The sequence below is a fragment of the Pleurodeles waltl genome, chromosome 2_1 (genome assembly GCF_031143425.1).
Source record: "Pleurodeles waltl isolate 20211129_DDA chromosome 2_1, aPleWal1.hap1.20221129, whole genome shotgun sequence".
Taxonomy (NCBI): domain Eukaryota; kingdom Metazoa; phylum Chordata; class Amphibia; order Caudata; family Salamandridae; genus Pleurodeles; species Pleurodeles waltl.
Genome location: NC_090438.1, coordinates 193,467,554 through 193,494,253, shown reverse-complemented (window position 1 = coordinate 193,494,253; position 26,700 = coordinate 193,467,554). Strand labels below are relative to the sequence as shown.

Below are 26,700 nucleotides of genomic sequence, written 5' to 3'. Positions count from 1 at the left end.
GTAGGCCTCACTTTGAGAACGTTCTCATTAATATTCATCAAGCACGTTGGTCTGTAACCTACTACAATTTGGTATTTGTACAGAAGTCACTTCACAAAAAAGAGTTGAGTTGTAATTTACAACTGCTGTTTGTAACTAGTATATTAGTAAATCTGGCCCTATGTTTCTTCGCTGTTCATTCCACAGTGTTCTGAATTTCCACTAAATCCTGGTATCCTTTTTTGCAGAATTTGGCTATACTTTCTGTAAATGTTTGCACTATAGATCACTACAGACACTGAAGGGACTAGAAAGCACCTCCAAAATATTGGTTTGCCACAATATTGTGGTCAAAATATTAGAAGTGTGGATAATGTATTTATGCTTGTTAAAAATATCAACGTTTAAAATGTTGTATACCAAAATATCATGGTAGCTAATATTGTTTTTATGTAGTATGTTATTTGGCTATTTCCGAATAAAATGTAACTATTAACATAAGACACATTGTTGTTATTCAATTTAAATTGTTTTTATACATTTCTTAACTTGTTTGAGGTTGTTGGGTTTATTTGGGGTTTGGACAAGTAAAGTTTAATTTAAAAATTATTTTTTAAATCTGATTTGTACTTAATTATATTATTACCTTTAAGTTAATTGTATTTTAAATTGTTTTACAAAGAAATAATCATTTGTTTTATTTTCTTAAGTTTTCAAATGTAAAATTATTTTGATATTTCATACTTAATGCTATTATAAAATCATAATTTGAAAAGTCAATTTATTGTTATTACTACATATGTGTTCAATATTTTACATCTAGAGTAAACAATTAAAAATTAATTAATTTACCTAATATATATGTAATTATTCAAATCTTTGCATATTTGGAGTTGCAGAGAGTCCTACCTCTCCCTTCTTCTAATATCCATACTTTCCTCAATGTTAGTGAGTCAGATGTTAAAATACAAATTCCCAACCCCCCCAAAAACTTGTACATTCTCCAGTATTTGTGGGACTAAGTTAGATCAGTAAACCTGACCTCACATGCCCCATGTATGCCTTTTCTGTACTGTTACTATGACTACAATTAGAATAGTAAATCTAAACATCAAAAATAAATGCACTTTTTCTGATCTTTGTGGACTTGACTTACATCAGTAAATCTGACCTCCACATACCAAATGTATGACCTTTTCTCAATGTTTGTGGGAATGGAGTTAGTTAACACAGTGCAATTATTTATAAACTGAGTAAACAAGGTTTCTACTAAAGTTTTAGTGGATGCTAGTGTGGCCCACAGCAATGGAAAACATTGTTTTGATTTACTTACCATTATAAAAGCCAGCGGGTTTAGCACAAAAGAGTTCAACACCATGTGAGTGCCCACTACCCATTATTAAGCATAGGCTCAGGCGTCTCTGCTGACCTTCCACTCCACATTTTAGGGCTGCCCAGTTAGCATACAGTCAACACCACTTTCATGAGATATTTCCATGCAAACAGAGACAGAAACAATGGTAGATCTGGCAAAGAAGATTAACCTGAGGCAGAAAAACATCTTGTAGCCTTCTCACAAAATCAAGTGTATGAAATCAAAAATGTCCATGAATGCTTACTGAAAAGCTCCTTTCTGATTACTAGGGATATTTATTTTTGAATAAAGATAGTTTAAGAATTGTGCAGGTTAGGGCCACTCTGGCGCAATCTGTTTTCACTCTCTCATAATCCTATACCACTTTTGCATGAGTGCTCCCAATACAATAGCTTTGGGGTTATAAACAGATACACTATTTCTCCGACTAAAAGCCCTTCTCTATGTATTCCCATATTTCCCGCTACTGCTGATTTTCTTAACAATGGCAATTTCGAAAGTGGTTTAATAGTATCTAATTGGTATCAAACAAGGTAACTGGCCCTAAAATGCTATTTACGGACAAACCTGGATGTGCATCTTCATTTATTTTCATTTCTGTTCATGGCTTGGAAGTTTCAGCTTCCAGACTATACGTACAAGTTGTTTCGTAGAGGTTTGAGCCATTAAACATAAGTTATCAGGGGAAAGTCTGAAGATGAAATAATAAACATATTTAGACCTCTTTGTTGGGATGGTGTTCACTGACTCCTTGCATTAACCCCAAAGCAGGATTCTCTCAGTTTTGACTGGAAGGCTCTAATGGGTTAATGAGATGCTACATTTTACTAACACTGGGCTGCAGAAAATACCTTCATGGAACCATAGGAGAGGCTTGGTCAAACTAAGGACAACGTTACCTCTGGTGATCCATGCTTGGACATTAATGTTACACTGAAGAAACTACAATCAATGCTTTGAAATGTCCTATATGAAATTCTTCTTACTTCCTTTCTGCCAAGATTTACATTTGGACTTTATTGCTCCTGTTCCTTGTTACATTTTTGTGAAAGTGGGTTGCCTTTTGCTCAAATCTGACTTTTACCAATGATATGTTCTCAGGCTACTTTTCCCAGGAGGTCATTCATCCATATATTGACACTTTTCCTTTTCAGGGGGAGGAGCTGGTACATACAATAGGTTTTACATGGAGTATCATGCTGCTATTTGAAGCACTTGCAACCCTTCAGGAAATATTGCTTTCTGTTTTGTGTGTACAGAGTTGATGTGTTCTGGATACTTAGCCTAGATAGATTTGTTTTTATTTATTGTTGTACGGAGATTGGAGGTGCCCCAGGCTTTGGAAAGTATGTCCACTCAGTTTCTACTTCCAACCCTCCCCACAAGCTCTTTCAAGCCATTGCCCGGATTATTGGATGGCAAATTTGCTTCACCAAACTAAAAAGTAAGTAAGAAATCACGGAGTTAGGCCTACTAGTGAAGAATGTTTAACTTTGGTTTGGAAGGCTGGTAGAATGTATCTCCTGTGGGTGTGGGTGTGGATGTACCTCATGGTGTAAGGGCAGGGAAGAGGAAGACTAGACCAGGAGCATTGAAGATTATCAGCAGGTAGAATTTGTGGAATTTCACTTTTGATTAACTTTTTTCTACAAAACTTTAACATTTGTATTCTCTCTCTTTCCTATATTCACCCTATGTATTGTATGTGATATGGTCGACTTTTGTGTATTAACGATTGAACTTCCTCTTGGCCCTAACAGGTGTAAATTAGCTAAACTATTAAGTGGGTGGATTGCATTTATAAATGCTATTGAACACTCAAATGCACTTTATTTACCTGACAACTCTGCTGACACCATCTGATACCATCCTGGGAAGGTATTTTTGTCTAAACTAAGTTCAAATCTGTGAGCTGGGTATATGCAATAGAGCCGTTCACATATACTTTTGCATACACGCTGGTTTCACTTCTTGTGAAACTCACATAAATACATATCCATACCTTATGAATTAGCAGAGACACGATCTGACTTTGGTTTGGACATTTTTTATACATCATCCACATTATTTCTGGAGCACTCAGGGCTGTTTATTCCTCGTTAATATAGATTTTATATATTTTATTGAGACTATTTTTGCTATGGAAAAAGAATGACACAGTGTCCAATTTTCTGGCTCTCGCAAAGAGTTTTTAAGTGTGTTCCTAGTTTGGCAACATAGTACTAAAAGTACAATTAAAAAGTACACACTGCATCTGAGTATTCCAAACATTGCAGAATTAGCAGAACAGCAGGGGGAATGTTGATTGATTAGCAGGAAGCAACACGCCGGTAAAAAGAGGCAAACAGGAGTACATTAGTAGCACCTGCTGTTCCTCATGAATCTTTACTGATGTATGGGTGAAAAAATGAAGATTAAAAATTGAAAGGGAAAAAACCTACAGAAGTATTCTTCTCGCTCCAAAACAAACCAACATCAGGAGATGAATTACTATTACAAATTAAAATAAAAGGAACCTTCATGACCTCCAGGTATTAAAATAGTTAAATGACCCACTGCCTCAAATAAAACAACTCAAAAGACAGATGGTAGCTAGAATGTTGGCACAGACTCCTATCACACTGAAACATCCTTGTGCCAAGGACAGACAAGAGAGTAAGCCGGAGTTGACCCAATAAGAGCCCTGTAAACGGAAAGGAGGAAGAAGATCCAGGACAGGAAGTGGTCACGAGAGGTAGGCGGGCTGAAGGGTGAGAATGTATCCGAGGACCAGCTCCTGACATTGACAGACCACACAGAACAACATGTTCCTTTGTTTTTTGAGTACGCCTCATTAAATAATCGGACTGTGTTGTACACCATGCCAGTTGACTATTTCTTATGTCATTTTTTATTGTTCCCTGAAGACTTCCATACACATTTCACTTCAAATATCTGAACTTGATAGATACTCAAAAATAAAAGAACATGTCTAAGACATGTTGGTAAGTTGGCGAGCATTCTCCAGAACGTATGGATATATTTGTGTTTATCACTTCATAATGTCAAAGCGTGTATTTGCGGTTTCCTGTTTTGCAGCTTTACTTAGATAGTTTATTATTTATGCTTGACAATAAACGTGGAAACCAAATTTCATTGTTATTTTGTTTAAAACTCCTGATGTTTGCACACTTAATCAAATTAGTCTGTGTGTTTCTTGGCCGGTAGCGTACGTCTGTAAAAAGCTCGGGCATTATCACATAATTTAGATATATATATATATATATATATATAGCAGCAGTTTTAATGCATACTATAGCATCCTTTCCTCTGCTAAAATGTTACTGTCGAAAGTAGCCAACAACAACACTGCAAAAGACAACATTACCTTTTTTATGGGCGAGCGCAAGGCGCTTAGCCCATTTAGTAATCTCTCTTTGGGCTTCAAACCACGTCCATGTCACGTCAGTCACTTACATTGGTTTGTGGGCTTGCCTTTTAAAATCCGCTTGCTTTCATTTGTGAAAGGCATGCATACTCATGCCTTTTCCGGTGTTTAGCCCACCTACACAGCACCGGTAAACTACTAGAAACATACGAGGCTCGATGTTTTGAGCCTGGGGTCCGGACTACTTTATCTGTTTATTTTCCACGCAGTGCCATCGCGCTGCATTTTACACAGTGCGATCGCTCTGCGTTTTTTTTTCTTTACACCGCTAATAGCTCTAACTCGAGCAAATGCGAGACCCGTTGCATTGAAAATGTTTGTTTTACATGGAGCTTAAAGCTGCAAACATCCCTTCTGCTACGAAGGGAAATGTCTCCCATGACAACTAAGAAAAAGAACTGAAATGCCTGCTCTTTCAACATCACTTACACCTTTGAACCCGCACAAGGTCATGTTCAAGACTGAGTTTGCACTGAAATTGTGAAAGGTCTACAGACTTAAATATTCTTTGTTTTTTGCATTTCCTTCTGAATCCAAATTTTACCCTCTTTTGCTAAATTAAAAAAAATCCATACTAAATTTTTCAGTTATTCTCCATGTTTTTGAAGCTATGAAAAGGGCTCGGCTGCCCTACTAGGTTTGGTGTGCGCTATCTACCGTGACTAGATTAATAAGCCAATGAAATGTGTCAAATGTATTTGTATGGCTTTTCCTCACATTGGCAGGAAGGAGCCATCTCATTCTGTTGCTTTGCCCATTGTGTCTCAGCTTTCACAAGACCGTGTGGATGATCCATCGTGGTAGAACATAGCAAAGCTCCATCCTACGGAGAAGTTGCACCTGCATATTATGTCAACAATACAAAGGTAATTCAATTTTTGAGGGCAGTGCAGTTAGCTACCCACCAATAAAAACCTGATTGGTAGTTATGGTACCTTTGAATTTGTTCATAGCAGCACGTGTAACCCTACTTGGGTCTTACTTGCTCCTGCACCCTGAGTGCAAATAATCAAGACTTCCTTCAGGAGCTCACTCATTAAAAAAAGACGAGTTGGAATGCTATCTCGAGTTATTGCCAGTGGATCGACTAATTGCAAGCATTCCTTTCATCACCAGCTTTTGTCTTTGACTTGGTTTCGTGGGATAGATATACCATTCTCCTAGACTCAGTTTAGGTCTCTCACCTTCATTCCCTTAAGAACAAAAATAGTTCTGACTATTTGTGGCATACATCAAAACTATTGCTTATAAATATGACTTGATGGTGCTTGCATCTTACTTTTCTGGCTCTGCAATTTGCAATCTAAGTGTAGCTTGAAAAACACATTGCATGTTTTACTCCCTGAACATGCACATTCAACTGTTTAAACCTTCCTCCTGTCTCCATAGCAGTGTTTTTGCATGGTCTCTAACCTCCATTGCATTTGACAACAGTAAATGTACACCCCACCAACCCACACCTTCACTGATGCCTGCTGTTTGCCTCCCTGTCTGTTGCTATTGCCAACCCAGCCAGCACACAAGCATGAGACAGTCATAGTTGGCCTCACTGATGGCTCTACTTCCTATATAACTATGTAGGATTTGCAGGTTCACACATACCTAATGCGACTTACATTGCCTTGCATGGGCCTCGATTCCAATTGAATAATGACAAGCCAAAGAGGGTGACCGGGCTCATTGTTTACATAGCTGCTATATTTTGCTTCACTCTCTTCACTTTCTCCATTCATGCACATAATCATTATGGTGCGACAGGCCTTACCAGGGGCAGACTCACACCCAAATAACCCAAAACATCAAAGGCAATGCTTTGTGATGAGAAGTTATAATATTTGTTTGAGGCATGGTACATAAGAATTGTTAGATGATTAGCTCTCTGACCCCACACCAAGATACCTCCACAGTGAATATGCAAACCATAAGTAATGTTGAAGTAATTATGGACTCCCTTACATGTCTGACAGAGTGGAGTGGGTGAATTCGTTTGTCGGGGTCTCTCAGTAGAAAAGTCTGACCATATTCTGCCATAAGCAATGCAGAGAATAAATGAATATATCTGAGACATACAACAGCATGAGGAGTGTGGCAAGTCTTGAAGAAAGAAACATAGATTGTACATCCACCTCCTCAAGGCAGTTTTGTTTTGTATGATGACCCCAACATCATCCATACATCTTTCTGGCAGATTGCTATTAACTTGTTTTTGATATTTTACCTAAATTTAAACATTATAGAGTGCTGAATGGAGAAAAAGCTTATGGTGTTAGAGCAGAAGATGAAGAAACTGCTTACTATAGTTGTTTGTTTATCGAGGTGAGGTATATGGGTTGAAACAAATATAAAAGAAACACTTTTCTCACTGTGGCTTACTAATTTGTTTACCTGATCTAGTCCTCCTGGCCTTTTCTGTTTTTGGAATACCTGGTTCATTGATTTATGCAATGAGTGTATCTCATTACCTGACTCTCACTCAATGTGAGCTCTCTTATAATAGATTAGGAATGTTAACCACCAGTGACTGCTTTTTACAATAAGGTCTGATCCTGTGCAGCTAGAGTAGGAGGCTCTGAACTGGTTACACATAAACAAACGTACAACCAATTATGCACATGTGTACAGGATGCGTATGTGAGGCTACCATCTAACTCAGGGCCTGATTTAGAGTTTGGCAGAGGGGTTACTCCATCACAAATGTGACGGATTTTCCATTCATTCGTATTACGATCTCCATAAATGTCTCCGTCGTGACTGTGAAAGTGTAACCTCCTCTGCCAAGAACGAAATCAATTGCTCAGTCTGGTATCCTCGCTGAAGTTAGTAGATTGCTTTACTATGTCATACACTATGGGTGAATTCTGAACCATACTCCAGTTTTGCAAGAGATAGGCCTAGAGATTTGGTTGACACACAAGTATTATGGTAAATCAGGGCACACACTGCAAATCTGACAATAATTTTCACATACCTGCATTCTTTCTAGCAGTTGAGGATTTGTCTTATGTCTAAGTCTCTGACTCAGTTTGTAATTAGATTCTAGGCTTTTGCCCCCCCCGCTGGGCCAATTTAATTACTCTGCTTCACACACAAAAGGGCCACTAGCCACAGATTAGGCCTGGTCCTAGGCGAAGAGAGCGAAGGGACATGGATATCCCTTTTCAGACTGCACCTGGTCTGGGAAGGCTCAACACCAAAGAGATAAAGAGCACAGTCAGATCTCTGGGGTCAGCCACTGGAGGGGCTGCCCTTTGATGTTTTGGAGGGAAGGGGTCAGGCAGCTGTGGCAATTAGGGTCTGGGCTTAGTCTCTCAAGGAAGGACTTTCGAAAAGCCACTTCAAGTCCCCAATGTTAAATGTATCAAAATGCTGCGAAGGAGGTTTGGAACAAGGATGGAAAGATTATGGGGATCATTACGACCTTGGCGGACGGCGGCAATTTGGGGAAAGGTACTGCCAACAGGCTGGTGGTAACTTTTCCCAAATTATGACATTGGCGGTTTGGCTCAAGCCAAACCGCCAATGTACCACTCCGTCCGCCAGGGTGGTAAGAGCTGCCGAGCTGGAGACTTTGGTCTCTAGCCCGGCGGCCGTCACAATCCCACCCTTAGGATTATGACCCGCTTACCGCCATGGTTTCGTGGCAATCTGACCGCCACAATAACCATGGTGGTAGGCACTATCAGTGCCAGGGAACTCCTTCCCTGGCACTGATAGGGGTCTCCCCCGGCCCCTCCCCCTCCCCAGAGTTCACCCCACCCCCTCCCACTCCCGACCCCCCAACATTCACACACGCGCACACATACAGACGCATACACACTCGCATACCCACATCCACCCATGCACGCACTTTCATACCCACACCCCGCAACACACACTAGCATACATTTTAGCACACATGCATTCACAACATACACGTACACTCACATTCATTCATTCACACCCGCATGCACGCATACAAAAACAGACACACACACACACACCCACGCACAACACCCACAGACACGCACACAACACCCCCCAACCTCCTCTCCTGTCGGAGAACCCGACTTACCTACTTGCAGGGGGTCCTCCAGCGGGAGACGGGATGCAGCGCTGCTGCCAGCAGCAGCGTCCGCCAGCAAAACACCGCCCATGATGCGGTAGGCGGTGTTCTTCCAGCAGCAGCGACACCTTACCGCCATCCGCCACCATGACCGTCGACGGAATACCGCCAGCCTTCTTGCGGTATTCCGTCTATGGTCATACTGTAATGCGGTTGGAGGCTGGTAGCCACGGCGACGGTATGTTGGCGGCCGTCGCCGTGGCAGCATTTATCCCCAATGTGGCCCTATATGTCTAGCGTCTGGAACTATCTGCCCCAACTTTAAAAACCCTGTACAAAGGAAGGACTTTTAAGAAGAGTTTGGATCTTGGAGAAGTGATGCTGGAGGATTATGCAGCTAGAGAAGGAAGACACCTCAAGGGGGTTTGCAAGTGGTCAAATGAGGCTCTTGAATGTGTAGGGTGGAGGCAGGGAGGGCATTCTGCCCCGGGGTCCTGAGAGTGCCGCTCTAAATGTCAACATGCTTCCAATAACCAAATGATATCAAAAATAGATATCAGAAGCAGGTCTTATTAGAAAAAGCATTTGACATGACCCAAGACTTTAATCGAAATAAAGTACAGGAGATCCAACAACTGCATACTTGGCCATCACATCTGCTTCATTTCATCACATAGTACATATAAGTCCTACCCCACCATCCGAGCAATCGTCCGGGCTGTAGACTCCCTCACCACAGAATTTCTTGAGAAGGAGCTCCCATGTCATAATCTCTTCCTGGGTACCCTCAACCATATGGGAGAGGCTCATGTGACTCTCTTCCGCCACCCCAGTTCACTTAGATCCTGTAGCCACAGGCTCAAGCACCCATCCAGTCAACAGCCACTCGCCTCTTTGCCAGAAGGAGCACAAGCTGGGCAAGCCCATAAGTTATTTTCTGCCTCTAAGGTCTCACCACTATCCCCAGGAGTCAAGGCAGTGGGGTGAGAGGCTCCATTATACCTGTTGCTCTCATTATCTTAGGCACCACCTCCTTCCAGAACCCCTGGATCACAGCACACGCCCAGGTCAAATGCAAAAAGGTGACCCCCGGTTCCCTGCAACTTGTACATCTAGCTGCTCTAGAGGCATCCACTCTGTTCAACTTAACTAGGAGTTACTTAAGTGTGATGTAGAAAATTTCAATGTAGTAATTTAAATCTATAACTGCAGGACACTGCCTTCACCAACTCAGTCGTGTGCCCAAACCGCGGCTGCAATAGGTACCTCCCAGTATCCATGCACTGCTTAAGGCTTAACGAGCATATCCTCACCTATCGCCTTATAGGGCAATGTAATCAGGTGTCTCCCCTCCCCCAAATTAAGTAGGCCACCAAGCACCCGAGAACGTTGATGCACTGCTGGAAACCCAGCCCATATCTTCTGGGCCGTGCGCTTCAGCTTAGCGTACTGAAGGAAGTACCTCGATCCTGCACCAAAGATCTTCTACGTGTCCAGAAAGGTGAGCAAGACCTTTCCGGGATACAAATCGTCTTCCACCTGGCAACCTCCCTTTTCTCCATTGTTCCATGGACACAGCTCTCTAGGTAGTCTGAAATAGATCAAGATCCCATAGACTCAACTCTCTGTCGAAGGGGGCCCGGTGCAACACCTTACCAACCACCACTTCCCTGATCGCAGTTGTATGCTGCACCAAATACAGATCCAGGCACTCTGATTTACCTCCCCACATCAATAGGAGCACTAAGATATCATCCCCCAGCATGCCCTCAAACACCCTCTTCTCCCAACTGTCTGGGTCCGCCAGCCAACAGCAACATGTTGCAGATGCGCAGCGCAGTAATAAAACTGCGTGTCTGGGAGAGCCAGGCCTCTATCCTCCAGATCCAGTTTGAGCGTTGACACAGCCACCCTTCTATGCCATCTCACTCAAACCAACAAAATCAGTAAACTATAAGGTTTGCAAAAAAAAGGGGACCGAGTGGAAACATTGGATTCTGAACCAGAAAGAGGCAACAGGGAAGGAAAACTATGTTGGCTACTGCTACCAGAATCCAATTGAGCCTTCAAGGCCAGCTATGGCCCTGTCCACATTAAGGAGCTTATGGACCGCCCCAGTGTGGGCCACCTGAATGCTCAGATTCCTAAATCTCTCCTTCTCCCAGCAGAGCCCCAACAAGGAGAGTTAGTCAAAGGGTAACCCCACCAAACTCCCAAGGTGAAATAACAATGACTTGCGAGCATTAACCGGGAGACCGGATATCACTCTAATTTGGCCAGTAACCCCTCCAAGATTGGCACTGACTTGCTGGCGGAGCGAACATAAACCAGCACATCATCTAATTATAGGGATACATCATGTTCAGTGCCTCCCACTCACATCCCCTATAGCTCAAATTCCCTGCCAACAGTTTGATTGCCAATGTGAAAAGAAGTGGGGAGAGAGGACAACCCTGTCTCATCCTCCTCTAAACCGACCATGCTTTCAATAGCTCATCCCCACCTTGACGTGTACCATGGAGTCAGTGTATAGTAGTTGCACCCAGTAAAAAAAGACAGGCCCAAATCCTAGTCCTCGCAATACTGTCATTAAGTAAGGCCACTCCACAGTGTCAAAGGCTTTTTCTAGGTCTAGGGAGACCAAAGCCATGTCAAGGTCATAACGCATAGTTTCGTGTAGCACATGAGTGAGCCTTCGCAGGTTGAATGCCTTACTGAGAGCTGACCTAAAGCTGCATTGGTCCTCATGTACCCCCGAATATCTGCTCCTAGCCTTGTCGACAAACGTTTACAGAGTACTTTAGCATCCACATTAAGTATAGTGAGGGGCCTATACACAGAGGTGCCCACATGGTCACCTCCAGGTTTCAGCATCAGACATATGATCCCTTCCTGCATAGTCAGCAGAAGGACATTTTCCGTTTGCACTTCATGTAGTACTTCCAACAGCTTCTCCCTGAGTGGAATAGGTTTGGTAAAACTTCACAGGGACGCCATCCCAACCGGGAGCCTTGGATCTATTAAGGAAACAAACAGCCCCACCCAGTTCCTCAATGTTGATCCCCTCCTCCAATTTCAACATAAAGTCTCTCGCTAGGCCAGGTAACCCAACTCCTCCCAGACATTCCTACTTCAATCCTGTGAGGCCCACAGAACCAGTTAAGTACACCCATTTGAAATGTTACACAAAATCAGTTAAGATAGCCTTTCAGCTGGTTACCAAAGCACCATGAGCTGCGTGATTATGTAGAATGGGGGGTTCTCCTGATCTCGCCTCAGGATCCACGCAAGGAGCTGATTGGATGTGTCCCCCTCCCTGTGCAAATATGGTTGATATGCCCCCTATGTACATTTGTCTAGGGTGTCCTGGATCCTCCAGCCCTCCCTTTGGGCTTGCAACACCCCAGCCCATGCCCCCACTGAGGATACCTTGCATGCCCATCTCTCATGACCACCTTGAGAGCCTCCCAGTCCATAGCTCTTGAGGATGCCGTTCCCCAGTTCAAGGCCAAAAAGTCAATAAGGGATGTCACTAGTGTGTTCCTACATACCTCGTCCATTAAATGTTTAGGGGCCATGAGCCAACTGTGCACCCGGCATGCAGCTTCCCCCCACTGCAGCCTGAGCAATACGGGTGCATGGTCAGGGAGGAACCATCCCAAATGTGTCATTGTGACCACCTTCAAGGGATCCTGTCCACCTGTCAACACCCATTTCAGATGGCAGAAAGTACCATGAGTTAAGAAATGGCAGGTGTATTCCTGACCCCCAGGTGTAGTCAACGTCAGGTGTCAGTGAACCCAAGGTTTTGAATGATGGCAACAAAGGAAGTGGTCATCAGGGGCTTAGTAACCTGTTTTGGTGGATGGCCGTCCCCCACACCATCTAGTATACAATTGAAATCCTCTGCCCAAATCACAGGAGATGCCATGCTGCCCTCCCTGGATTTTTTCATAGAAGTTCCTGTCATCTACATAAATTAGGATTGTAATGTCCTTTCCATCCAGGGTCCCCTGAAGTAGGCTATGTCGCCCCCCTAAATCTGCTTCACTGTATAAGTGTCTAAAGGGACTACAGGGTGCGATCCAGATGGCTACCCCATAGCACAGGTGAGGTATGTAGCAGAAAATAATTGCCCATCCATTTCTTCCCAAATTTCTGGGGTTCCCCACTCATCAAATGAGTTTCCTGTAACCAGGCTATCTGCACCTTGTGGCACCTAAGGAATGCATGCAGCCTGTACCTCTTAGAATAGCCTTTCAGGCCCCTGACATTCCACGTTACAACATTTGTACTGTTAGCCATTGGGCTATTCCCCTCCACTTCTGGGTGACTAGCCACGCACCCCCCTCACCCAGCCAGCCACCAAATCTAAAATGCCTACTGATGTAAAGCAATTACTTGATGCTAACTGCGCACTGCAACCAAAAACACACACTCCAAAACCCTGAGAAATGAAGAACATTGCAACACCCATAACTCCCCCCACCCCGGATAAGCAGCAAATCAACAACAACTCATACTGTATATCCATTTGGATACCTGATATCAGGACCCACAGCCTGAACCCACGGCCGGCAGACATGTCCTACCATCAGCTGTGGATATAGAGGCCCTCACTCAAGCTCCATACATAATGAGGTGCCAGATCACTATCTGAACACCCACCAGCACAGCAAACGTTCAGCAGATAAAATATGTACATTTTCAGGCGCACCCAAGGCAGAATGCAACCCACCCCGCCCCCCCAAAGAGAAGAGGGGGAGTAAAAAGAGAGTAAATAAAGACAAAAGGGCATGGAGAAGAAACATCACATCACAGTGCACATCTGCAATGAGGCAGGGGAGTCCCCGTCTCTTTTTTTTAACATTTAACATGGAAGAACTTGCAGTTGCAACATAAGATTCTACTTGTTCTAAGAGATCTCATTCAAGGCCTGAAGAACTATGACCTTATCACCCACATTTTCTGATGAAACTTTACTGGCTCCCCTTGCCAGTCTATACCATCCTCAAAGCCAGCTGCATCATTTACAAAGCTATCATGACCAGTACCGCAGCATATCTGGTGGAGAAGCTCATTATCTCCGGTGGCTATCAGCACACTCGCAGACAGGACACAAAAAGGCTTGAGTTTAAGCAGTCTAAAGGACATGATAGACACATATTTCTGTATGAAGAAGCCAGAGTCATATGGGGTTTAGTTTACTACTGTGCGAGTCACTGTCATATCAAATTCAGACCTTGTCAAAATGGCAGATGAAGGTTAGGTTAACCCTATATTCTGAGATGCCTCAATTTTGTCCACCAATCTTGTGTCTTTGTGGTAACTGAAAAATGCTCACAATGTAATAGAACAGCTCCTCCTTGTTGATGTAGACAATCCATGGGGTAATGGCTTGCATTATTGCACATTGCCACAGTTAGCTTTACTCGTGTAGTTTTTTAAGGAGTTCCAAACTGTTTTAGTTTCACTTTCTAGTTTTAAGAGTTATTACAAATGGCATACTGTGTGCTTGAGCTAGCATAAACAAATGAGAGTTATGCTTGTGACTGAAGGTTTTTCACACATTACAAGTCCAAGAACACACATCAAATTCGGGGGTCATCTGACACTGCCTGCTGGTTCGAGCTCTGAAATGACTGCACATCGAATTCACCTCAACATGGAATCACAGTATCCGAATTTTATGCCAGCTGAATGGATCCAAGCCTCTGGATGTGTCCATTCGACATGGTTCAAAATGAGAATTCATTCATTTAAAAAGTATAATATGCAATAATCTTTCCCATGCAGCCATGCCTCAGGTTCTTGTTAGTCTGCATAATGTGGATTCCTTCCAGATATGATTTTCTCATTTTTTGGAGGGTTTTCTGACTTGCCTCATTAATTAAGTTGGGGCTGTTATTGTTCGTTTTTTGTGTTGTGGTGAACAGGCACGGCCTGTCCTTTAGGGCGGAGGGGCCACCCCCCCAACCTTTTGCCCCTCATGAAAGTGTCTGTCAGGCTGAACAAAGGTCAGCCTGACAGACACCCTTCATGTTCAGGTCAGGCAGCCAGGAGCAGACATGCGTGATTTGCGCAGACTCCTGGCTGCCTGAGCTGAACTTTGCTGGGCTGAGGAGGTCACAGATCCTATGGGCATGACCTCCTCGGCTCAGCAAAGGTGCCTCGAGGCCCTCCCCTGGGTGACGAGGAAAGCGTCACCAATTGACTTCAACCTGGGTGCTTCAAGTTTAAGCCCTGAAGCGCCCAAGGTGAGTGTCAATCAGAGACACTTCGTCACAGAGTGAGGTGGGGTCAGCAGTCTCACTGACCCCATCCCACTCTGTGACGAGGCTGGGACTGCTGCCTTCCCTCATTGACTGACCTCCTGGGACCTCCAAAGCTGAAGGTAAGTGTGTGTGTGTGTGTCTGTGTGTGATCTTTTAAAATGAATGTTTGGTGCGTGCGTGCATGTTTGAATGTTATGAGAGTTGTTAATGGATGTGCATGCGTGCGTGTGGGTGTGTGTGAAAGAATGAGTGTGTGTGTGTGTGTGTGTGATCTTTTAAAATGAATGTTTGGTGCGTGCATGTTTGAATGTTATGAGTGTTGTTAATGGATGTGCGTGCGTGCATGGGTGTGTGAAAGAATGAGTGTGTGTGTGCTTCCTGCCCGTCCCCCTCCCTACTAACGCTGCCAGCCGCCACTGATGGTGAGTTTTGTTTGGCCATTATAGGTTTTTAACTTCTTGCGCAAACTCCTTTATTTATTGTCTTGTAACATGTTTGTCTTTTCACATTAATTTGGTTGGGACCTCGCTATTTTTAATCTCTTTCTCTGTAACAGCTCTTTGTTCAGTAACACGTGACATCGCACACCGCACACAATTTCTCCAGGCTGATGGAGGAAGTTAAACTTTTTTTAAACTAGCTCCCCTCAGTGGAATCCTCAATCTGGGCAGCACAGACACTCAGACACCAAATCAATGACCTTTCCATCTGTTTGCCTATTAGTGATAGTCCAACAACTCTCATTCTGAAATGTGTGTCTGTGATTTAAGAAGTTCTCCTTACAATTTCATATGATCAGATCTATCAACATCAGTGCAACATAGTTTGAGTGCACCAACAGTGTTCCTGAAAAGTTCAGCTCTTTCGGAGCAAGTCATATAGGGCCAGATGTAGAAAGCCCTTTTGCATTTCTTTACGGTCTGAATCGGTATTTCGGGCAGTTAAGAAATTCAAAACAGCCTTTTCTGATGTACAAAGGCCTTTAGGAAATCGCAAATTGCAATTTCTACCCTATAAAAATCACATTTTGCAATCCTCAGAACAGGAAATCGCAAATAGGGATTATCTGTTTGCTATTCCTATTCTGATGTAGTGATTTGGGCATTTGGGAAATGCAATTAACATCGACTTGAAGTCGATGGTAACCATGTACCATTTTAAAAAAGCACCCCAAAATGCTTTTTTAAATTGGAATAGAGCACACATATGCCCCTTGGCCATATGTGTGCTCTACATGCGCACCATAATTTTTGGGGTGTACCAAGTGGGGCCTCTTGCCCATTGCCGTCCTGGGTTTTGCATTTATTTGGGAAATGCAAAACTGGCCCATTGACACAAATGCAATGGGATTCCTTATTTGCGATTCCCTAATAGTGATTCCTACTTTGTAGGAATCGCTAATAGAAAATCAGTTTCTCTGTACATAGCATAGGCATTTCCTAAACAGTAATTCCTATCAAATCGCTATTTAGGAAATGCAGAATTGCATTTTAGTACATCTGGCCCATAATTATTATGGTGACAGGGACAGCTGATGCTGTGTCTTATATTAGCTGGTATAATGTTGGATGGCTAGTACATGTAGCAGGCCATAACAGATAAAATGTATTGAAGAACCTATGGAGGCTTAAGCATATTTGGGCCATGGGGCGAATTGGCACTGAGGACCATAGGAACAATACAGATTGTCTCAAACACACTATGCAAGTAGGTTTGTAGAAAATTGTAAAGAGGAGTAGGAAGCTGGGCTTTGACAAACCTTGGTCACACATTTGAACTTAGTTTTTGGGGATTCGAGCACCAAGCGGACATGAGATTACTTATGTCACCCTTTTCTCTCGTGGAATCCTCTGGGTAAAGAACACGAACCTTGCCATCTGAAAACCGTGATGGAAAAATAAGTGTGGGCCCATGAAGCCTGATGGGTGCCGGAGAACCAGACCCTGCAATTCCACCAGGAAAAAATTGCATGAGGCGTTGGCTACAGCAGCAGCCAAACCTCGTTCCCCATTTTCTTAAACTTCATCACCTTCCCTCATCACCTTCCCTACTCTCCTATCCCACTTAGAGGTCCCTGCATACATTTACCACCTGTTTGTAGCAGATGGTAAATGCATGCATTAAACCCCCACAGAACTGGAAATTGTATTTGCTTTTGTAACTGTAAAAATCGGACTCGTGGTAATTCATGGTTACAGGCATTTAACTTGTGATTACATGGTACTGGGGAGGGGGGTTTGCTGCATGGTATTAATAAAATTGAATATCTATTTACAAGGCCCCCAGTAACATGCAACGTAATCAACCACTACATGATTGCAATAGAGTTGAGCGACTGTTTTTTCTGCACATTGTAGCATAAATGTAGATGTGACCAGTGTGGATGATGAAGCAATATCTCCGATGATGCTGCACAGTGGATTGCTTTCTCTTAACTATGAAGATGTAACCTTCCTTACAAGATATACACGTGAGCTTAATTGTTTTGAATTTTGTCAGAAAAATAAGAGCCACCGCAGCACACCTTACGTGGCTTTAGGTGGGAGGTTCGCATTGCATCAAGTGATGTGCCCAGCTGTATGCCAAGGGCCCAGAAGAGAAAGCAGGCTCTGTTTCTGGCTGAAATATGTACAGCAGCATAAATTCTGGCAAGCGCTCCATGGTTTCATTGACTGCCAACAGAGAACGCGATTGCTTCAATGTGCCTAAATGCCCAGCTTCATTTAACTTTAAGGGTATTAAATAGATCTTCAATGTGTTGTGCACAACTGCATTTCTAAACTTACATCTCACTAAACCTGAAATACATGGTGGTGGGGGAACAGTATGAGAGAAAGGAAGATATTCCTTAGAAAATGTTTCCGATGTGCAGAAAAATAAAAATAAATGATGTTTGTTACATTTTGCAAATTAAGTATACCCCAATGCAGGTTGTAGGACCCCATTAGGGTGGGGGCTACTGGGAAAGCTGAGGCAGCTTGGCCTGAACCTTGGAGCTTGTGATCATTTGGCTCAGATGTCCGGGTGTTGGTCCTACTAGGGCTCTGCAGTCTAGGCCAAGTACAACCCTTTCCACACTTGACTCTTGGGGTAGCAAGGGAGAGCAGTAACAGGCTTCTCAGGAGGTACTGAGTGGGTGCTTGAACTCAGAGCTCAACAAACAACAATCCAATAAAGTAAATGCCGAGCCCTGTCCTTGACTTTACAAGAGAGAAATCAATGTATTACACACTGGTACAAACTACTACACACTAGTAGTAGCAAAACACAAGTGTTACTGTGAGCTGTTAGGCAGGTGAGGTGATCATCTTGCTCCTTTACAGTCCTGCTGTCCTCAAGTTCTCTCGCCACTGGTTCTAGGTATTTCCCTTTCTCTATTTCCAAAGGAAAAGAAGAGAAGCATAACTCAGACACTGAGGCAGATGAAATCAGCCCCAAAACAGTACTTGCACTTAGTACTTGAACTTCAGTTCTTACCCACTTGTGGGTGATTCTCAGTTTGTTCATCGCTGGCCTACGCTGTCAGGTACATTGGGAGTCAACACACTTACTTTAGTGACAACTCACTGGAAGCCAGCCCTCAGTTTCTTCTGTCTCAGCAACAGACCTATCTCTGGGAAGGGGTAGAGGCATGCTTCCCGCTGGGGATCGTTGGGCGTCTAGGAGCACACTTGGATGCCTCTTCAGCCATCTGCTCTTCTGGACATCCCCAGTAACTCAGGATGCACTGCAGCTCCTCCTTCCTGGATTGTCTTGCCTCCTCTGGGTAGAGAGGTTCCTTTGCTTTCTCAACAGGGAGGCTTATATGTGCTTCAGGTCTTGTACATAACACCTCCATCAGGAGGTTCAGGTGAAGTTCCTTTACTCTTGAGACTATGGCTGTTAGGCAAACACCAACTCTAGTTGAACAGCAGGCCTCTGGGTACTCTGCAGAGCTCTCCCTTCCTTGGCCATAGAGAATGTGAAACTGGAACAACAAGTGGGTTTGTAGGCAGGGAGCGTGGATCCATTGTCTGATAATGATGAATAATTTTAGGGTAGTTCTCCTTTCAAGCCCTTCCCAAGCTCATGTCCAGACACAACTTTTTGGAGTGGTACCTCTCACAGGAAGGTAGTTTCCAATCTGAAGCTTTACCCACAGCAGAGGCACAAAGTGTGAGGTTTCTGAACTTTGTTGTCATCAGCTCAACTGAACCAGTATTCTGGGCTGAACCAAACTCTGGGATCCCGGGTAGCGTGCTACTCACTGAAAGTGTTTCGATGGCTCATCAGGGGTAGCAAGCACTATATAAATGCATTTTCAATTCAATTTCAATTAAATTAGCCTGATGCCAGGGTCAAAAATCAAAAGTTGGGATACCAGATACACGCAGGTAGCCACTCAGGGCTTGAGAATTCTCATCCTAATAGCCGCAATTCACAACTACATGTTTAGATAGCTGTACAGCAGAGTAGCCGAGAAAAACAAGCTTCCCTCACATACGCCTGCAAAGTTTTTGCACCAAGTATAAAGTTGAAAAACTGCCTTGTACGTAGAAAGATGCCTATGAGGACTTAACACTTAAGTCATTTTGTGAATCTGGAGCTATAGAAGACAGACGGAAAAAACAACTACGGTAATACTAAAACAGCACAACATATCTGAAAGTAGAGCCAAACAAGCAACAAACTCTTCAGCAGAATGTAAAAGACTGAAGATGGGGTAATTAAATCTGATGTCTGAGTCAAAATCTGTCGCACTGTCTCTGGGAGTTTCTGGGGGCAAAATACTTCCTCTCAGTGCTGCTAGATAGGAAGCTGTGAGGCGCCTGTGCCTATGTAGCAGCATCCTTTCCCCAACACCCCCTCTTCTCCCCTCTTCTTAATGCAATTGAGTTTTCCAAGGGTTGCAGTAGAGGGAGCACCTATAAAACTGTTTGCAACACTTCATGAGTGACCAGCAGTGCCTTCAAATCACCATTGTACTCAAAGATATGTAAATAATACATTCTATGAAAATATAAACAGTTCTTCACTGGTGAATAATGCTAGTTCTGGCAAACCTTTCTGAGCAGGACTGCAGTCCTTTTAAATGGACTATTTACCTTTAAATATTTTTGGAGCAATTCTTCAAGAATAGCTTTAGCCAAAGTTGGGAACTTTATTTTCTACTGACCTCTGATGCGCTATTGCGGAAATTGGTGATATCAAGCTACGGGTAAAATGAATAATGTTATTTCGGGAAATGGCCTAAACTACGCAGGCTCAGCCACGCATGCCATTTGTCTGGATACGGAACAGTGCTTGACTGAACCATATGTGTGGAGTCAGCCTGAACCATGCATATCCCTTAACCACAGATATGCGTGGTTGAGGAAGCGGTCTAGCTGTGCTTATGGGCGGCACGGATCCGGAGCAGGAAGAAGGATCATGAAAGGTAAGTAGGGCTGGTGCTGGGGCCGGATTTGGGGTGGGGGAGTTGTTTTTAGGGGTGGGCGCGGATTTAGGGCTCGGGCGGTTGGGGTAGTTTTTTTTTCTTTAGGGCACGCGGTGGGGGTGGTAGCTTTTTTGATTTGGGGCTCAGGGTGAGGGGTCGGAGTACTTTAGAGAGGTGGTGGTTTTTAGGGGTGCGTGGCGGTTTCAGGATTCAGGGCGGGGGGGGTCGGGTCATTGTTTGGATTTAGGGTCAAGGCGGAGGGGCAGGTAGTTTTAAGGGCAGGAGTCTTTGCCTCGGTGTCAAGGCGCTGCGGCAATGTAGGTCTCCTACACACATTTCTACCAATACTTTTGTGTTGAGATATGTAGACCTTAAACCTGCAGAATGACTGCACTGTAGGCTTTGAAGCAGCTGGTCAGCAGGGCGTGTGGGCCAGTCCACCCCTGCGACACTAGATTCTGAAATGTTGGACGAGGGCACAGTGGAACAGCAAATCAAAAGGCAAGGCCTTGCATTTTTTAACTCAGGCAAGCTATGTAGAACATCAGCAGCTTTGTAAATGGGAATAACATGTTGATGGTCATCATAGCCTAGGCTTAGTGACAAATACAATATTCGGTTCTTCTAGGAGCTACACAGAGCTGACAGTGTGACTTTTTTTATAGAACATATGTAACACGTGTTGACACAAAGAGTTGTTTTCTTCTTCGTTTCATCATCTTGTAGGACCGTCGTTGCACCCGTTCAGATGAGAGATGATGTGCCAGATGTACATGCTGAGTCCGATAGGGTCAACGAACATCTCTTGAGATTTTATTAATGTTATTATTTTTTGTGTTTTGAATGAAGATATATTTAGGCAATTAATCCTCAAAAGTACATCATAATGAGCAGAGCTGAATTTGCTCAGAGGAAACTGTTATTTATGTTGCTGCATCTCCATAGGGGGAAATGACATCTGTGTGGCTGCATCAGATTGCAACTAAACTAAAACAAGCATTGGCAAAGCCAACAGGTCTAGTACTGACCTCCAGTCTTTTGGCTAGGGCAATTTTTGTTTTGTTCTCTCATGATTTTTGCAAAACTTTACTCTGGGAGAAACATCCAGGTGCTCATCAATTAAAAAAATGACTAAAGGCAAAATGTATTTTTGCTTTAAAAAAACATACATTAACTTATAAGTTCTGTACACTGAAGGGAACTGTGGATTTGCTACTTGTAAAAGGGAAGCATGCCATAACTGACAGTGAAGTCAACCAATGACTGAAATGAGCTAACCCATTGCCCCATGATGCATGCCGCAGTAGGTGAAAAAAAACTTTAAATTATACAACAGCGGACTAATGAATGGAGTCTGACTGGAAACCCCTATACTAGCTATATTATACATATAGTTTTAGAACAATCAGAGGGTTTTGGCTAACATCAGCCCTAAAAAAGGAAATGCATTATTAATGTTTTTTATGGTAATGTTTTTTAAATCTTTACTACAAATACGTATAGAAGGTTATATAACTAAAGGCTTTCGGAGATAGAGTGGGTTGGTTAGTGGGTTGGTTAGACAGAAAGACAGTTGCGTAGGGATGGTTGCAAAGATAGGCAGCTAAATAGAGAGGGTTGCATACATAGATATAGATAGATAGATAGATAGATAGATAGATAGATAGATAGATAGATAGATAGATAGATAGATAGATAGATAGATAGATACTGAAGGGAACAACCTTGTGTGCCGATGTGCTCTATGTGAAAAAGCAAAATGCAGTGACTCAAAGAGTAGTTAGCCAGTGGCTGAATTAGGCTAAGCCACTGCCTCGGATGTACGGTGTAGATGATGGAAGCAAAATGTTTATGAGACATCATCAAACAAATGGATGAAGAGAGCTAGCTGAAAACACCTTTACGTAAGTGTATTACAGATTTAATTGTATTAAATGCAAAAGCTCATGGCTAAAAACAGCCCTAAAAATGAACATCAGCTAGGAAAGCCAGACTCTACCCACATAGGCTTCACTCTGGGCCAACAGTGCAATAACTGTTCAACTTCTTACTGGAAGATGGTAAGTATGTAAGCGTAACCCACATGTCTCTGCTTCATCGCACGTTTAAGCACAGCCACCAGTTTGCCACGATTGTTTGAAGGGCACTTCTGAACCTCACGCATGACACCCACATTCTTTCAATATAAACCAAACAATAAATCCAATCTAGGCAAAACCATGCACAGAAAAGGGGGTGGTCTTAGCGGCTGCTGCCGCAAATCTCAAGGGGACGGGAAAAATACTTTAAGAATGAAAAAAAAGTACTGTTCCTGATTCTGACGCCGTCGCCGCCTCACTCCTCTACTCTCCTGATGGTGCCAGCCATCCCTGGAACACCACCACAGGCTCTCCATGCAATCCTGATGCTGCGCTCATGATATGCCTAGCATCAGAGCAGCACCAGGATTGGTCTGAGCAGCTTGGTCTGCCGCTCAGAACCTGCATGGGAGTCTGTGCAGTTACTCCAACCTGGCTGTGCAACACAGCTGGTTTGGAGAAACCTAAGTGTGTCTGTCTGTTTGGCCGGCCTAAGACAGCTGGCCAAACAAACAGGCTCACTTATGTGCACTCCACTCCCCCTTCCCTCGCCACCTCCCATGGGCCAGCCACGCCCCTCCCTGCACATGCTGGCTGAGCCAGAAGCTGAAAATAAAAACCATAATGAAATATCGTTGTATTTTTCAGCTGCTGGCTCAGCCAGTGGGCCACGCTCCTTCGTCAGTGGCAATCGGCACTATCCAAGCGCTACAGTACAATGAAACGCCCTTGCTGGCATAGATCCCTTGTGGGCATCGAAGCCTTCCCCATCCGACAGAAAGTGAACTGGGAGTTGTTCAGTAACTTTAGAGCTATATGAGACGATTCTCCAAAGTGTCTTTAAAGTTGGCACGTGTGTAATAATGTCAGATAATACTGTACTTTGCAATCCACTGCTGCTGGTGCGATATGTAACACATACTACACAATATTGCGCCATACCATTGCAATGATGCAAACAGTGTCCTGGGCATATAAAACTTAATGCATAAACACTGCATCCTGATGTTTCACCCAGTTATACAAGTTTTCTCTGCAGCTGCCAAAGCTAGTAACCCCCTGAGTGCATTGCAGCTAAGCTTCGCTGTGCAGGGAAAGCGCGGATGGAGAAACTCAGCATGAACAGAAACCAGATGCGGGGCAATAAACCGACTTGCCACATGAAAATCACAACAAAACCTTGAACTTCACAGTAACTGTGAAGACACTGCTTTGTAAACAGAACCGTTAATCCTGCCACCCTGGTTCACGCCCGAAATTATCGGTTGCCCGGCTGCCCGCCATGCCCACGCCGCTCAGATTTTGATACAGTAGACGGCAGGAAAGTACAGTAGGCGCAGGGAGACATGCCCTTGTCCGGGAAACATGTCTCGCTGCATCAACTCGACTCCGTCCGGCTTCTCAAACCGCGAAAGGTCACTCAAACGTGCCACCAACGAGGAAAGCACGTACATCTTAAAACTGCGAGTTTCAAATTGCTCTGCTCAACTGCCACCATAAAACTGACACGCACAACGTCTCAGCTAAAACTTACTCTCAAGGCTGACAAGTCAATGCTGTCCAGGCTGCGGGTTGTGTAGTCCTTCGCCATGTTGCTGTCCTGGTGCGTACTTTCCTTTTGCAGAGTGCACTTTTCTGAATCTCTTGAGTGTTCTGCGGAGCTGGCGGGTCTTAGCGTCAGTCCATGGCAGCGGCTGAGGGTATGTCTGTCTGACAAACACAGGAAACTTCACGTCCAGCTCAACCCGGAAAACACGCTCACGGAGGAAGCAGAACCGAATCCGCTTTTTTTTCGAAAAGAAAACAAGAATGCAAAGAGATAGCTAGCAGGGTGTGGACCGACCGGGGTAGTGGTAGGGGGCCCGCCAGCAATGCAAATGATTAATGCCTCGGACAATATGGATTTCATTTAGATTTCTGACTGAAATGCTTCAGCCGCGTAGTGGAGAAAAAAGGCATAATGCCCACAGTGTACTCACGCAATGGACATGGTAATGAAACTTGTGTTAAAGACGGGCACAGCAAGACGCACTTTCTGGTGCCAGCGAAATAAACTTTCCCTGATTTTCCAGCACAATTTGGCTACTTGTTTCCCAATACGAATAGCCCCAGATGGGTTAAGAATGGCTTACATCAAAATAAACAATCGCCTAATGAGCAAATCACGTCAAAGTTTTGTATATTCATTTATGTAGGAGTTTAGGGTAGCGCTATCTAACGTCTAGATCACTGTAAAGCGCTACCAGTTTTAATATCATTGCAGGATATGTTCACCGTACAGCCTCACTCTCCCAGGCTCCCGCACATACATTCATCCCACAAGGTCAAGTTACTGTGACAATACAAGCGAGACATAGGGTGCCCACGTGCCACTTCCGCTTATTCAGTAACTTTTTTTTAGTGTTGGTCCTGTTTGTGGAAACAGCACATAGGGACCCATGCAAAAAGGTCTTTTCACAAGCAGTCGTGTTTCTTTGCATAGGGACTGCCTTTCCACCTGAGCTCCGTTTCGTGCTGTGATTGATGTTTTAATCAGTAGTAGTGTAAAACCTCTGAGTGAGTGTAACCTGGCAGTGCCATTACACTTCCTAAACATGAAATGAAAGGGTGGTTGTTTTTAACGGACAATTGTGTTTTAACGTGGTGCACAGTAACATGTACCACCTAAGTGCACAGATGAATTTAATGTTTTATGTATGCCATATTTCTTCATGGTTTGAAAGAATGTTTATGCTGCAGTGTTTTTGAAATATTATTCTTTATAATCATTATAGTTTTGACATGAGACATATAGAATTTATATAATTCGAAAGTGTATTCATGTTTAAATAGTTGGTCAGAGTGAATGCCCATATATTTTTCTGTGTTTTAATCTTTAATGTGCAGTCTGTGCAGTCTGCTTTTGAATGCTTTTCTAAAGCTGCAGGTGTCAAGATCCAAGACCAAGTTAATAGGGAGGTCATTGTTTGAGATGATAAGAAAAGCCTGGCTGAATGCTTATTAAAGGTCTGAGGAGTATCCTGGGCTAGCAGCTGTAACTCTTGTGAAATTCCAGAGCGCCAGGGTGTACCAAGGTCAATGCCAAAAATCCAGAAGGCAGAAATGTCAATTAAACTGAGTATAATTTGTGTTCATATTTTTGAACTGGGAAAGGTATTTCCCAATGAGCTCATCCTCGGAAGAAATGGGATTTAAGTGTGGTTTAGTTAGCAGTAAGATTCAGATTCCCTGTGCGCCTTAGCTGAGAGCAGACCTTACTTAGATATCTCTCTTAAATTCTAATTTTTACGTGGCTTCATGACGCCATACCTCTCTTGATGGAAATGTCTCCAGAAGTTCTGCCATGCTGACTGCTTTCCTGAATTCATAGAATATTAATATAATTAGTGAGTTAAATTAGTGATTGGGCAAGAGAACTTGAATTCGTACACTATGCATCAATTGCTTTTCCTCATTTTCTGCATTATCGCTATTGAATTAGTGGTCTTTTACATGGTAGTTAATTTTCATATTGTACAATGTTTTGATTCACCTTTGTCTACTCTGTTCATATATACTATGATATTGACACACATATATGTAAATTTGACTTGGAGTCTTAATAAAGCCCTTTGAACTATATTTTGGACTCAGAGATTGAATGTTTGACTATTGAGTTACACTGTAATTAATTTAGAAATTTTTATGCATTGTCTCCTCACCCTTCGGAACAGAGAAGAAAAATTTATCAGACCCCAGAATTCAGAATTAGGAGCCAGAGGTGGATCAGATGGTAGCGACGAGGATGGTTTTCTTTCTGAACTGAGGAGAACCGGAAGTAGGCTCTAGAACAGTTAGTCCTCAGGGTCAATTTAGATGCTTTTATCCAGATTTGGAAGAGTATCAGAATCATGGTTATTCAAAGGAAAGTGGTACTGGCAGAGGACGAGTGAGTATTAACAGGGTTGCAGATTATGGTAGTTGCAGTTATTTGCGACAAATATGTGAGTAAGGGGTGTCTTGCAGTGATATTTTTTCATGTTGTGTGAGTGCGATGATTTATAATGGAGATTGAAGGGTTTATCAGTACGATGTGGCCAAAGATCCTGGGATAGTGTAAAAGGTGTAG

At 43.3% G+C, this 26,700-nt stretch overlaps 1 protein-coding gene across 4 annotated transcripts in view; it reads right to left on the bottom strand.

The window, feature by feature from the left end:
* Positions 1-24,378, bottom strand: part of NRK (Nik related kinase) — a 720,008-nt gene extending 695,630 nt beyond the window's left edge. For all 4 annotated transcript variants that reach the window (XM_069212387.1, XM_069212389.1, XM_069212388.1 and 1 more), the window contains exon 1: positions 24,127-24,378. In XM_069212387.1, the coding sequence (XP_069068488.1) occupies positions 24,127-24,183 (57 nt within the window). In that variant the 5' untranslated portion in view covers positions 24,184-24,378. The remainder of the gene's footprint in view (positions 1-24,126) is intronic.
* Positions 24,379-26,700: the final 2,322 nt, after the last annotated feature.